At 38.4% G+C, this 14,438-nt stretch overlaps 1 protein-coding gene across 2 annotated transcripts in view; it reads left to right on the top strand.

Annotated features, from left to right (window-relative positions):
- The window catches only part of LOC105493695 (platelet derived growth factor D), a 246,947-nt gene that overhangs the window by 156,724 nt on the left and 75,785 nt on the right, over positions 1–14,438 (top strand). Inside the window, exons 2-3 of one of the 2 annotated variants that reach the window (XM_011761552.2) lie at positions 396–582; positions 4,397–4,577. In XM_011761552.2, the coding sequence (XP_011759854.2) occupies positions 396–582; positions 4,397–4,577 (368 nt within the window). Of the gene's footprint in view, positions 1–377; positions 583–4,396; positions 4,578–14,438 lie in introns of both variants that reach the window. The other variant, XM_011761551.2, reaches the window with a different exon arrangement.

Below are 14,438 nucleotides of genomic sequence, written 5' to 3'. Positions count from 1 at the left end.
CAGCCTCCCAAAGTGCTGAGATTACAGGCGTGAGCCACCGCACCCAGCCTATTTGCTGATTTTAATTGCAATCTAAATGAACCTGAATTCTGAGATGGTTGTTAGTTTTTGCTTGGCAAGAATGATGTTAAGAAACCCTACCCTCCAAGTATAAGGTATTAGGCGTCAAGTCTATATTTGTGAGGAATTTGGGGAGGCGAAGAATAATAGAAGAAAGATATGTTGTTTGTTTAACCAGAGGCTACCATTTAGACTTAATGTTTCAAGCAAAATTAAGAAATGTTTTGAAATATGATGTGTTGTAAACTGTTCTCTTTTTTTTACTTTCCTGTAATTGGAGCAACATACTAATTTCTACAAGTTGTGACTACTAACAGAGAGCAATCACCTCACAGACTTGTACCGAAGAGATGAGACCATCCAGGTGAAAGGAAACGGCTTCGTGCAGAGTCCTCGGTTCCCGAACAGCTACCCCAGGAACCTGCTCCTGACATGGCGGCTCCACTCTCAGGAGAATACGAGGATACAGCTAGTGTTTGACAATCAGTTTGGGTTAGAGGAAGCAGAAAATGATATCTGTAGGTAAGTCGGAAAAAAATTTTTAGGGTACTATTTCCAGGTGAAAAAAAAAAAGATGAATTTAAAGCATTGCATCAAACTTTCCTTTTGAGCCTTTTAAACAGACCCAACATGTGTCACTTCTTTTTCAAAAAGCCTTTATGTCAACCCTAACAGACAAGATAGCATAGATTGCTGAGGCAGAGGGCCAAATAACCTGGCAGGACTCACAGAAACTCACCTGTGCAACTGTCAGGACTGTGTGACCTCCACAGAAGGGTGAAACCTGGAGGTCCTCTTCTTTTCCAGGCACAGAACAGCATTTGTGCACAGATATCCAGCATCCCAGGTTACCGGCAGCTGCATCATGTGACTCTGGTCAAAGCCTGCCATGCACTTAGGCAGCATATACCCCCGCCCAGCTCCGGCTGACCCAGGCCTTCCTAACCATAATGAATTACGCCAGAACTGGGAGATGATGGTTGGGGAACCTATCAGGGACTGACCCCAAATTCATATTGTGAAGGCCGCAGATACAGGTGGCGAGGAAGAGAAAGCCCATCCCAGATTCCTTGTGTTCCTCAGAAGGGTCTGTTTCTTGCAGCTTCTGGGTCACAAGTAGAAGATGAAAGCTGTATCCAATAATCTTCTCCCTTCTTAGCTTATTTATCAAAGAAAGCCTGGACTGTTGTTCTTTGAATGTCTGCTCACAACATTTTACTCACTTAATTAGCATGTATAAGACTTGAGGAAGATTTTTTTTCTTTTTTGTACTTTACTGCACACACTTGTTCTGCATTGCCAATGAACTACTGAACTGGTAAATCCTTTCAGCAGGTTTATTTTCCTTTGAATAATAAAAAGAGGTGCCTCAAATTTGGTTGTCCTCTGTTGCATGTTTATTATGCTGACAGCTTTTATTATGTTGCCATTTTGCTGAGAATAACAGCAGTGACTATTACTTTCTAGGACCATAGAGGGTAATGTATGCCGGAAAGCAGAGGTGAATACATTAAGGAAGAGCCAGTTAATATTTACAAAGAGAATAAACTAATGCTGATCTTGCGTCTTTTCAACCTTGAAAAAACAGAACTAATATTTTGTGCCTAAAAAATCATGAGAAAAAAAAAAACGCTATTAAAAGATTATTAAAGGTGATGACTTGGAGGGGGTACCATGATCTGTTTCTGCCTGTAGAACACTTCCAATACCAAATCTGTGAGGTGAGGGTTTTTTCCCACAGTAGTTAATTCTCCAACACCAGCTTGTATTGTCTTATTCAATTCAATTCAGACACTACCTGGAATCAGTGTCAGATCCCACGAGTTAAGGCTCAGTCCCACGAGACTGCCTCCATGTTCTATGTCAGTTGCAGCTTCCAGACCTCTCCTACTTCTGATCAACCAGCTATAAACAGGGGTTCCAAAACCCTCTTCTTGGGTTGAATAATTTGCTAGAACAACTCACAAAACTCAAGGAAACAGTTTCCTTGCTATTACCAGTTTATTATAGAGGATGCAACTCAGGAACAGCCAAATGAAAGAGATACATAGGCAAGATGTATGTAAAGAGTGTCTTCTCTGGGTTTCCAACCTTCCAAACACCTTGATGTATTCACCAGCCTGGAAGGGTATTGATGGAAGTCTCATTGTGAAGCCATGATTAATTAAATCGTTGGTGATTGAACTCCATCTCCAGGCTCTCTCCCTCCCCAGACGTCTAGGGGTGGAGCCAAAATTTACAGCTCTCTAGTCATGTCTTGTTCTTTCTGGTGACAAGCCTCCATTCTGAAGCTATCTAGGGCCTTCCAACAGGTACTTCCAAAAGGCAATGAATTTATTCATTAGGATAAATTATGGTATGGTCGGAAGGGGGTTTATTATGGATAACAAAAGATGCTCCTCTAACCCCAGCACTCAGAAATTCCGAGAATTTTAGGAGCCTGTGCCAGGAACAAAGACCAAGTATATATATTTCTCATTATCACAATATTGTAGAAGGGAAGCCAGGTCTCCACTACTGACCTGGAGTTTTGATCCTAGCAGTGAGCCCTTTTGACATCCTAGCCATGAAAATAAGGGAGGAAGAGTCAGGATGGTTTCCTTTCTGAACCGTTCATCAAATCTAGTTGCTCCTCAGAATTTATGGAAGGAAGTAGAAGAATACCAAGTAGAAAAACGGAGAGAAAGACGGGAAAGAGACAGCCCAGAGACCTGTCTCAGAACCCTCTCTAAGAGATAAAACAGCCCTCTCTTGACTTCAGATTCAGAGTTAAAGTTACACTGATGTGTTCTTTAAACAAAAGTGACCTGTGATGTTATTAAAAGTTTCAAGTATACTCATGCTTTTTGCAGCAAATATGATTTACACATATTGTATACAAAATGAAATGGAATTGATTTCCTACCATCTGTTCCAAAACCTCCTTAATGTCTACATTATCATATTTTATTCCTTGAATAATGATACTTTGTTAGTGCTTTTTACCTTCCAAGCACCATACAAACATTAAGTAATTAATTTACACAGCACCCAAGAGATATGGAGCTGGTAAAATTATATAAGCCTTATTTTATCCATAAGGAAACTGAGGCAATGGACATAAGGGCCTTGTAAATCACTGTTAGAGAAATTTAGTCACAATATCATTATTTTTTACTTTCTTGTTAGATTACCTTGCCCAATCCAGTAGAGCTCTGAGGTGCATGAGTAAGACCAGGAAAGCCATATTGGTTTCTCTATGTATTCAGACATAATGTTTCTTATGATGATTCCTTCTGACGATTGTGACAGAAAACTGTAATGTGGATGCGAGACTTCTGCCACTGTTCACCCTGAATGTCCATCATTTGCCTGTGACCTCAGCATCTGAAGTCACTGTGGAAAAGGTAGAGTGTAGGAGCAAGATACTGATGACCAAAACTGAAAGAAATAGTTTAGCTTATCAAGTAGAATGTTCCAACATCTTAGGGGGCTGAAAGTAGAATAAGTACTCCCTGGAAGATGTAAACTGTGTCACTGAGGATCTCCTACTATGTGATAGAATGATGGAACACTCTGAAGGTGCTTCGAAGACCAAATGCCCACAAGGATAACTAAAGAGGCTTTTGCTGACTTCTTCAATCCCAGGATTCTAGTTTCTCTGACCAATGCCAGAGGCGAACTTATGGTCTTAAGCTCATTCACACGTTGGTTTAACCAGCCCAGATTTTTCCAATATTGGTTAGCACACATCTCTCCTTAAAGTTACACACTTTCCCTTATGATAAGTTTCATATTTTATGACATGATCATTCCAAAAGATAATTTGCAAAAAGAGAATATAGCAAATCATGTGTGTATCCATTAATTTTCTGTAATGGCATTACTGATTTTGTAAGCTATATAGATATAGATCATTTACTTTCTCAAGAAAGCACCAAATGCAGTAAATTAATTCAGAGTGGGTATTTGTTTTAAAAACTTTATATAGTTAATATTTGGGCATATAACTAGAGTTACATCTCCTAAAATATGCCAATAATTACAGATATTAGTTTTTCCAAGAAAACTTTTTAAAGCCAGATGCTCAGAAAATGACCCATTTTGATTATTGAAGATTTAGGAACAGTCATGACTAAATGTATGTAAAGATTTTCTCAGAATAGATTACTGAAGTTTGAATTTGTAAACCTAATCCAAAAACCAGTTTTCCTTTTAACATTTCTGTACATTGTAATTTTCGTTTCAGATTGTGGTCATGAAAAATCACATAAGCTAGTTTTAATTTCTCAGTGAAAGTATGAATTTCAAAATATACTTTAATCAAAACATGTTCATTATGTCCAATTGATTCTAGGTATGATTTTGTGGAAGTTGAAGATATATCCGAAACCAGTACCATTATTAGAGGACGATGGTGTGGACACAAGGAAGTTCCTCCAAGGATAAAATCAAGAACAAACCAAATTAAAATCACATTCAAGTCCGATGACTACTTTGTGGCTAAACCTGGATTCAAGATTTATTATTCTTTGGTGGTGAGTACTTAACCACTTTATGATTAAGAGCAGACACTGGTTTCATGAAGTATAGAGATCAATTTTCTATGATCAAATTCAGTGCGGGTGAGTGAACTTTATTAATTCCTTATAACATGTTTATTCCTACCTTATGGTCAAAATGTTAAAATCCTTGTTAGTAAGAAGTACCATTTCGGATCTATTAAGTCAACCTTTGGGCCATGCATTTTGAAAGAGAGGAAGTAAATAGAAAAAGGGAAATCGTTTAGAGTAAAGCAGATACTAAATTGCCTTTTGATTCAACTGAGGCAAGGTAAACATTTAGCCAAATAGGTTTGTGAGAGTTAAACAGGTTTTCAGAATTAAAGCTAAAGAAAATAATTTCCTCTTTTGGTTTGAAAATTTGTGTATAAATTCTATTGCAGAAAAAAGTCCTGATGATTATAATTTCAATTATGACCCAGATTTGGGAGGGGTCTGTCTTATAATCATAGAGCCTCAGGGCTCATGAGCATCTGCAAAATCAAAAGGTCCAATACAGAACCCAAGAGTATGAATCCTGTTTGCTACACTCATGCTTGTTTGTAGTCTTTCTTTTCTCTACTCGAACACCTCAGCAGCCATTCTCAACTGTAAATGGTTCTGACTGGTAGAGAATGTTCAACCTTTTAATGAGCCAAAATCTACATTGTAGTTAATTTTAGTCGTTGGGTCACCCACAATCATGGGTTACACACAATCTTCTTTACTCATTCATACATTAATAAAACAATAGTAAATTCCTGTTCTTTGTCAGGCACTCTGGTAGACGTAGTAGATACAAAGGTAAGCAAGATAGACAGGGTCCTTGAACCGTCTGGAGCTTAAAGTCAGGTAGAGATGACAAAAAATTAAAAAGCAGTAACAGGCCAGATGTGGTGGCTCATGCCTGTAATCCCTACACTTTGGAAGGCTGAGGTGGGAGGATCTCATGAAGCCAGGAATTCAAGACCAGCATGGGCAACAAAGCAAGACCCTATCTCTGCAAAAATTTGCTTGGTTTAGTGGTGTGTGCTTATAGTCCCAGCTCCTAGGGAGGCTGAGGTAGGAGAATTGTTGAGCCCAGGAGTTCGAAGCGACAGTGAACCATGACTGTACCACTGCAATCTAGCCTGGGTAACAAAGCAAGACCCTGTCTCAAAACAACAACAACAACAACAAAAGAAAAAAAAATAAAACAGCAACAACTGAGAATGATGCATAATAAGACAGAATAACTGAGTGGTGTAGGTTAGGTCCACAGAGACATTTGGATAATTTTGTCTATACATTAACATAAATATCCCAGAATCCTTCAGTTGTTTGTAGCATATTGCCTTTTGAGATCAATTTTCACTTTCTTTAGGTTTGTCTCTGTCCCTTTTCCAAGTGTGAATGCCAGAATAGAACACAGTACTATAAATGGCATCAGTTTATTGGGTTTTTTTCTCTTAAGAATTAAATTTTTAGAAAAGAAAAAAATCTTACCTTTTAAAAAATCTAATTGTTTTTCTTTGCATTGTGGTGAGTTATTAAACACTAAGTGAATTCTACATCAGAACATTGTAAATGAAAAAATAACATGCGGTAACACTGGTTCCAGTTTTAATTTAAAAATAATCCATCAAGCATGATTTACATTATTGCAAACTCATGCACTTCTGCTCAGCATTAAAATTGAAGTGTGAATCTTCGGTTTCTACATTTATTTGCCTTTTAATATGTTCAGTGATGCATCTGTTCTCAATTGTTCACGGACGGAGCAGGCTTGGCATGTTAGAATGGTGATGGATAGGCTTAGAGAAGAATTTTTTTCCCTTAAAATACCAAGCGCTATTAGTGCTAATGTTTGGTTATGAGTAAGTTGAATGGTCCATAAGTCAGTTAGAAACACCATAACTCCAACATAATGTCTTTAAGGCAAAACAACTACTTTTGTAGAAAGCAGTAGGAGTACAGGTTTAAGGGAGAATCGATACTTTTGTTTGATGTGTTTTGGGTTATGGTACAGCCTCATAACTCATTTGTTGGTCAATTTTAAGTGGAATATTGGACTGCCTCTATAGTTTGGATGTAAACTGTTTGGCATCGCTCCCCTGGCGTATTTACCTCTACCAGTACTTTCAATTGGTGTTTTTTCTTTTTTGAAATGATGATATTACAACACTCTTGTGTATTTTTCTACTGGCCTGTTGGTCTGTGTCCATTGAGAATAGCTGTAGACTCTTTCTCCTCCTAATAGGCTTCTGGCCTTAAATATGGTCCACTAAAGCCAAAGTGTTTTGGCAAACGAATTTTAAGAGATAAAATGAGCTTAACCTCCAGGTATGCAGAGACTCTGGATCGTGTGGCTTTTTGACAAAACTTTTCTGTTTGATTCTTGGCTCAGCAAGGATAGATCACATATGGCTTGACCACTGTACTGGGAAGATCACTGTATTCATGTTTAAATTTTACTCAGAGGGGCTTTAAAACAGGGTTTATAAACTTAAGAGACCAGGCTTAAAGCTGGAAGTAGGCCAGTTGTAAATTAATGGGGAGACAGTAGGATTAAAAATGGCAATCCCTCTTCAAGTGTGTTTAATAAATTTTAGAATGCTAAACACATTTAGGAGCTAGAGTCAGTTGTTTTGCAACCCCTACTTTAAGGAATACTAGGTGCAAGAGAAATAAGAGCCTTAAGAATAGTTCGTGGCGAGGTGTGGTGGCTAAGACCTATAATCCCAGCATTTTGGGAGGCTGAGGCAGGAGGACCACTTCAGCCCAGAAATTTAAGTCCAGCCTGGGCAACATAGTGAGACCCTGTGTCTACAAAAAGTGGAAAAAAAAAAAAAAAAAAAAGGCCAGGCATGATGGCACATGCCTGTAATCTCACCTACTCCGGAGGCTGAAGCTGGAGAATTGTGTGAGGCCAGAAGGTCAAGGCTACAGTGAGCTGTGATGCCACCACAGCACTCCAGCCTGCGTGAGAGTGAGACTCTGTCAAAAAACAAAAAAACAAAAAAAAAAAAACAAAAAAAAGCAGCACATGAGGAGTCAAGGTGCTCTTGGAAAATGCAGAGTAGCTGTTAGGATAGGTCATAGGTCAAGATCACCACCCTTCTCATCTCTACCTCTCTACCTGCGTACCTCCCATGGAACATCTCTGCTCTTCCTGCCTCAGGGACTCTCCAGGTGTACCTGGACATTCCCTGAAGCTGTAAGTAGTAGGTATCCAGGACTGCAAGAGCCTATTACACCGGAATCACATCTAGAAGTTTCATGTTCATAATGTTTTTGGAAAAGTACAATGTACATTTTTAGTCAGTTTTTACTCTAGCAAATTGTGGAGACTAATGGATAACATCAAGATAACTTATTTTTGGTTGGGAATGATGCTTATATCACAGTTTTGTTTGATGTGTGGAATTCCATCTTCTACCTTCTTTTAGCGCCCTATCACGGTGCCCTCCCAGGGCATGGCAGCATAGCCATATGGGATCAGTGCCTTACTGTAAAGCATACCTTAGATTGAAGGCAGGATTTACCAGTTAGGAATGGTGCAATATTGAACAGCTTTCTTATCCTTTGCTTTTACATATTTTAAATGGAGGTAATAATTGGAATTGGTATAAAATTTTAAAATGATAACAATTACTTAGCACAATGCCTAGGATGTATTAAGTGCTCAATAAATGATGAAAATAATTCTACCTTTTACTATCACAAATTATATATATATCTGTCTCCTCCAGATACATGCTTATCTGCTCATTGAGATACACACTTAGGATGTGTATCTCATTCCTATGCATAATTCTATACAGTGCCTTATACATGGCTAGACTGTGTGTTTGTTGAAATGACCCTTTCTTGAGAAAATATGATTCATAAAAGTTTTCTGATTTCATTTTCTTACTCTCCTATTCAGCCCTCTTTTCTGATTTCACCCCATTAAAGATAACAGATACTTTCAGAAAGCATAATTAAGCAGAATGGATAATGTTGTCAAATATTTGGTAGCGAGATGTGATTAAATAAATTAGGATCTCCTGCCGCAAATCTACTTTGTTGGAGAACAAATGAATGGTTGGATGGTTAGGAATCTTTCTAAGAAGACTACTAAGTAGATTATTGGAAAGGTGTTCAATTACAAGGCTCCCAGTGGATGACGTACAGAGAACTGAACAAACAAGGGTATGAATTTCAGCTCTGCTGCATACTGACTAATGGCTCAGTTTCCTCATCTGTAAAATGGTGATAATACTGCATGACATTAGGTTGTTTTGAGGATTAAATTAGATAACTTTTATAAACCACTTTGCCTGGAACTTATTAATTACTCAACTGTCTGCGGCTATTATTGTTATTATTATCACTGGCCTCATTATTAATATATCAGGTAACAGACAATCCTGTGTAAATAGCCCACTTGCATGTGTGTGTGTGTTAAAGTAAGGTACATTTTTTAAAATTCAAAAATAAAAAGTCAAATCATTTGAGAGCTTGGAAAGCTACTCAAAACCTTTATTGTTTTGTTAATGAAATCTTTATTTTATACATTGAAATTTGCTAATACCCATTATAACACTTTCTAAAATAAAAATCTGTTTTGTCATATCAGTTGCTTAACTGTGTATATCTCGGTAGTTAATTAAAGTGATGCCGTTATTTCCATTGGGAATGAAACTCAAATGAAGAATAGTTTTACATAAAAATGATTATTTAAAATAGAAAAAGAAGAAAAGGAAGAAGATGGAGAAGAGGAGGAGGAGAAGGAAGAGAGGAGGAGAACAGCCCAGGAGTTGAAAAAGATAAGATTCTCAATTATAATAACTTTTGCAGACTCGAATTTTGCTCACCTAAAATTTACCAGCTGGTGAAACAAAAGCAGTATTATCAACAGCAAAATAAAGGTGAGCAATTCATCCTTATCCTCCTAAGCTGAATTCTTAAACAAAGCTAGAGAGTAAAGGAACTCAGTTGCTTTACAAAGTGTGGAAATGTCATCTTTATTTGCATCCAGATAAAATAATTGACCATTCTGAACACCCATGATATTTTGGGCACTTCAGCCAGGACTATATCTACATAGCCAAGGATTGTCAGAGTGAGGGCAGTAATCCCTACAGCAGATTCTGTTTACCTCAGTTTCTTTCCCTCAAATATATCCCACTGGAGATTTCGGAGCTGCAAGAGCTGCAATATAGTTTCATAAATGCCTACTGTAAGCTAGACAAGGCATGCCCATGTCCTGGAGATATAGCAGTGAGGAAGACAGGCAGAACCTCTGCTGTCAGGAACATGCACAGCAGTGGGAGGAAACAGATAATAAGCATATAACTAGAGAATTGCATGCATACACAGAAACATAGACATTTGAACCTCAATAAAGGCAGATAAAAGAAAACAGTGTGTTGGAGAGTGACCAGTATGGAGCCCATTCCAGCTAGGGAGTCAAGGATGATCTGTGGATGTAAAATTTCAATGGAGACCTGAAATATTAGGAGGCAGTGATGCAAAGTTATAGAAGAAGAGTGCACTAAGCAAAAGGAGAGCAAATGCTAAGACCCTAAAACAGAAAGAGAAGGCACCTTTCCCTTGGTAGTGATGATTTTCTGTATTCAGGCTGCTGAAAGGAAGCAAAGACAAGAGAGGGAAGCAGCCCAGTAGGTCACTCCTTTCTCAGTCAAAGGTGAGAAAGGTTTCTTATCTTTATGTCAGACCATCCTATTGTGGATATCTCTCAAGTCTTTCAGCACTTAGATGGGATAAGGTAGCTAAAACCAGAGGGTTAGCTAAGATGAGTTGCTACAAAAGTATCCATAAGACTCTAAACAAAGATAATCCAAAGGGTTAGATACTAGTATTAATCTTTTTATGATTATTATTCTATAGTATATTTATCATTAGTATTATCATCATCAGGACTGTCCCACCAAATTATAATTTCTATAGGGGAAGGAACCTTGTATGTTTTGTTTATCAGAGTGCATGGCATATAAAAGGTGTTCAGTAAAAAGTCTGTTCAAAAATGCACTGAAACACATTCATAACTAGAAAGAGCCAAACAATATTATAATGGGACTTCATTTCACCTCACTTTTTGTGTGCTCTCATTCCTTCTTACCTAGCTGTTCCTCTTCTGCTCCCCAACCCCTGAAGAGCCCATTTTCCCTTTATTCCCCTCACCTATTACATTTGCTTGTAGACCGAGCCATATCCTTTGTCAAATTTTCCTTTGCTTCAGGATTGTATTAAATTTTATTCTTCACTGTCCCATGAACTCTATTAAAGTTCTCATTATGTACTGCATTTAGGATCTGTCTGTGTGGACAGAAAGCAATCCAGAGACGTGGTCAGGGTCAGACAGGAGGATAGCAGAGCAAGAGGGACAAATGTATGTACCAGAACCCCTGGGTGAAAGCTGTTGTCCTGAGCTGGAAAGCCTAGGGCCCAGAGAAAATGAAAGCGCTTCAATGATGCTGGTTGAAGCACACACTCTTTAAGAACAGATTCTCGCTGTCGCAGGATGTTATAGGCAGGGTTAGATATGTGTTCTTATTTACTATTTCACAAATACTCTAAAATTTCACCAATTACAGAGATCATTTTGATGGACTAATGTTCTCTTTGGGAAGGTTATGTTAATCAAATTGTTTTCCTAAAACCTAAATACAGTACATATGAGAACGTTAATAGAGTTCATGGGACAGTGAAGAATAAAATTTGATATAATCCTGAAGCAAAGGCAAGTTTAACAAAGGATATGGCTGGGTCGCTAAGCAAATGGTAACAGGTGAGGGGAATAAAGGGAAAATTGGACTCTTCAGGGGTTGGGGAGCAGAAGAGGAACAGGTAGGTAAGAAGGAATGGGAGGACACAGAAAGTGAGGTGAAATGAAGTCCCATAATGATACTGTTTGGCTCTTTCTAGCCATGCATCTGTTTCAATGCATTTTTGAACAGGCTTTTTATTGAGCACCTTTTATTTGCCATGCACTATTATAAACAAAACATACAAGGTTCCTTCCCCTATAGAAATTATAATTTGGTGGGACAGTCCTGATGATGATAATAATGTTAAATATACTAAAAATAATAATAAGGTTAATAATAGTACCTAATCTTTTTTGATTACTTTGAGGATTTCACGTATAAGGCATTGTATGTGAAGTGCTTAATACAATGACTGGCATGTTGTAAATATTCTGTTGCTGTTAAGTCTTGCATGAATGCATCTCCATGAAGCATGGATTAGGGAAAATATAGAATTTAAAGCTGCATCATCTTAGAGTTCTAATACTTATGCTAATCCTGTTATTTTACAAGTGACTCAATAAACGCAGGTTAGGTAACTTTACAAATGAGTCAGTGAAAACACAGAGATTAGGAGCATGCCTGTGGTCACAGAGCTCAAACATATGTGCTGCTATCCCTGAGATATGAAAGCTGTGGACCCACTCCACAGAAAAATAAATATATCCAAAGTTGTGCATAAAGTTGCAGGAAGGCCCCTGAATCTCATCCATAACATACCGTGCATGTTCACCCACAGATGTGGTTAAGCACCCCACCCTTGCTGCCTTTGCGAGTTATCTGACTTCGAGACTGTTGTTTTGCATGTTGACTAGTCCTGACACAAGCAGTGTTTGAAATAATACTTTACTGCTGTAATTTTCCTCATAAACCCTGGTCGCTGGTCATATGAGCAGATGACTCCCCGATGTGCTGAGTAAACACATTTCCAGCTTTGAGAGGGATGCTGTGTAGTGACACTTGGAAAGTTCAGTATCCTGTTTATCTAGTATCTAATTATATGGGCATGCAACAAGTAAACTTTAATCCTTGAAAACCAGAAAACTGTAGTGATTTTTAGATAAATGTGCCTCTTTATATGCATATAACCTTTTCTGTATATCTGTGGTCTTTGGTGTACTAATATTTTGATAGATGAAGAAAATAAGGAAAACAAAGTAGGAAGAAGCTATTCAAGCTATTTGAGAAAATGGCTTGCATATTTAAGATATGTCAAAAACAAAGCAGTGTTACTTAAAGAGTGATGAAGTGAAACCTTGGTATTAAAAAAAAGTCTCCACCTATTCACTTATAAATTCAACAAATATGTCTGAAGACTTACTGTGGATAAGAAGAAGATGATAGTCCTGAGGGAGAGAAAGGTGCACAATTATAAGGCAGGGTGAATTGCAGTGATAAAATGTGCATGGAGTATTTGGGGCACACAAGAAATAGGGGCATTTAACCTCACGAAAGAGAGAATTGCTGGGCTGTGTTAGGGAGGCAACAGCATCCCAGGAAGAGGGCGTTGCCTGCATAAAGGCCTGAAAAAGCAAGGCATTTCAGAGTATCCCAATGAGTTAATTCAGAGCGTTGCAGGTAAGGGTGCTAATCACTTACTAGCCTTTCTTTATTTTAGCTAGTAGGCAAAAGATACAAGAAGCCAAAAGAACTCAAAAGTAGCAATTTCATTAATATGAGTCCAAGAAACACTAAAGCTCAAGTCTTTGTAGTAAAACTAGAATGGAGAACTTGGGTGGAATGAAAAGCCACAGGGTAAGTGTACAACAACTGTGATGCAAATTCAGACTAAAGGATGCTTGGGAGCGCTCAAGGTTGATAAACAGACATGGGTACACTTACACAGTCTTCCTACTGCATGGAAGATCACACGTCTGGTTACAAATGGTCATAAATAGTCACAATCAGGTGGGATAGCCAGCAGGGATGTACGTTGCGCTTAGCCAGGAAGAGGAGGAGAGCTGCGATCTTTCCAAGTGATTGGTCCGAGAAGCAGCAACCCAAGAGAGAAATGGGGTGGGAAAGGAAGGAAGATGGAAGAAGTTGTAACCAGCCAACGAGTTCACCTTGCCCGCTGCTTAGACAGAGCCAATTTATCAAGACAGGGGAATTGCAATAGACAAAGAGCTTAATTCACACAGAGTCAGCTGTATGGAAGACCAGAATTTTATTATTACTCAAATCAGCCTCTCCAAAAACTCAAGGATTGGAGTTTTTAAGAATAAATTTGGTTGGGGGGGGTGTGGAAAATGGGGAGTTCTGATTGGTCAGGATGGAGATGAAATTGTAGGGAGTTGAAGCTGTCCTCTTGTGCTCAATCAGTTCCTGATTGGGGGCCATAAGGCCAGATGAACCAGTTTATCGATCTGAGTGGTGCCAGCTGATCCATCCAGTACAGGTTCTGCAAAATATCTCAAGCACTGATCTTAGATTTCACAATAGTGATGTTATCCCGAAGAGCAATTTGAGAGGTTGAGACGCTTGCAGCCTCCAGCTGCATGACTCCTAAACCATAATTTCTAATTTTGTGGCTAATTTCTTAGACCTGTAAAGACAGTTTAGTCCCCAGTCAGGAAGGGGGTTTTGAAAAAGAGCTATTACCGTCTTTATTTACTAGTTAAACTAAAAACTAAGCTCCTCCCAAAGTTAGTTTGGCCTACACTCAGGAATGAATAAAGTTAAAAGCAAGATGGAGTCGGTTAGGTCAGATCTCTTTCACCATCATAATTTTCTGTTATAATCTTTGCAAAGACACTTTCCAAGTGATGAAAGGGAAAAATATTTGTTGATGTCTCCATATCGTGGGCCAGGGCAGTAATATGGAAAGAAGAGTTCCCTGCTACAAAAGAGCAAGGGGCTGTGTGCCCATAAAGGGTGGGAGCCCACAGTGAGTTTTATGTTTTAAGTTTTTCAATCAGTTATCTTTGGTAACAGTCCTTGGGAACTCTATTTTACTCTTGTACTCACTCTGGCTCTAAGAAGACCTAGCTGACCTGCTCTATTTGCTGTAAGATTCAGCCATTCTAACTGGGAAGTTAAAAATCCCATGAGCTTTAGAGACGCC

The sequence above is a fragment of the Macaca nemestrina genome, chromosome 12 (assembly GCF_043159975.1).
Source record: "Macaca nemestrina isolate mMacNem1 chromosome 12, mMacNem.hap1, whole genome shotgun sequence".
Classification (NCBI taxonomy): domain Eukaryota; kingdom Metazoa; phylum Chordata; class Mammalia; order Primates; family Cercopithecidae; genus Macaca; species Macaca nemestrina.
Note: the sequence above shows the minus strand (reverse complement) of the source record. Positions and strands in the feature narration are given on the sequence as shown.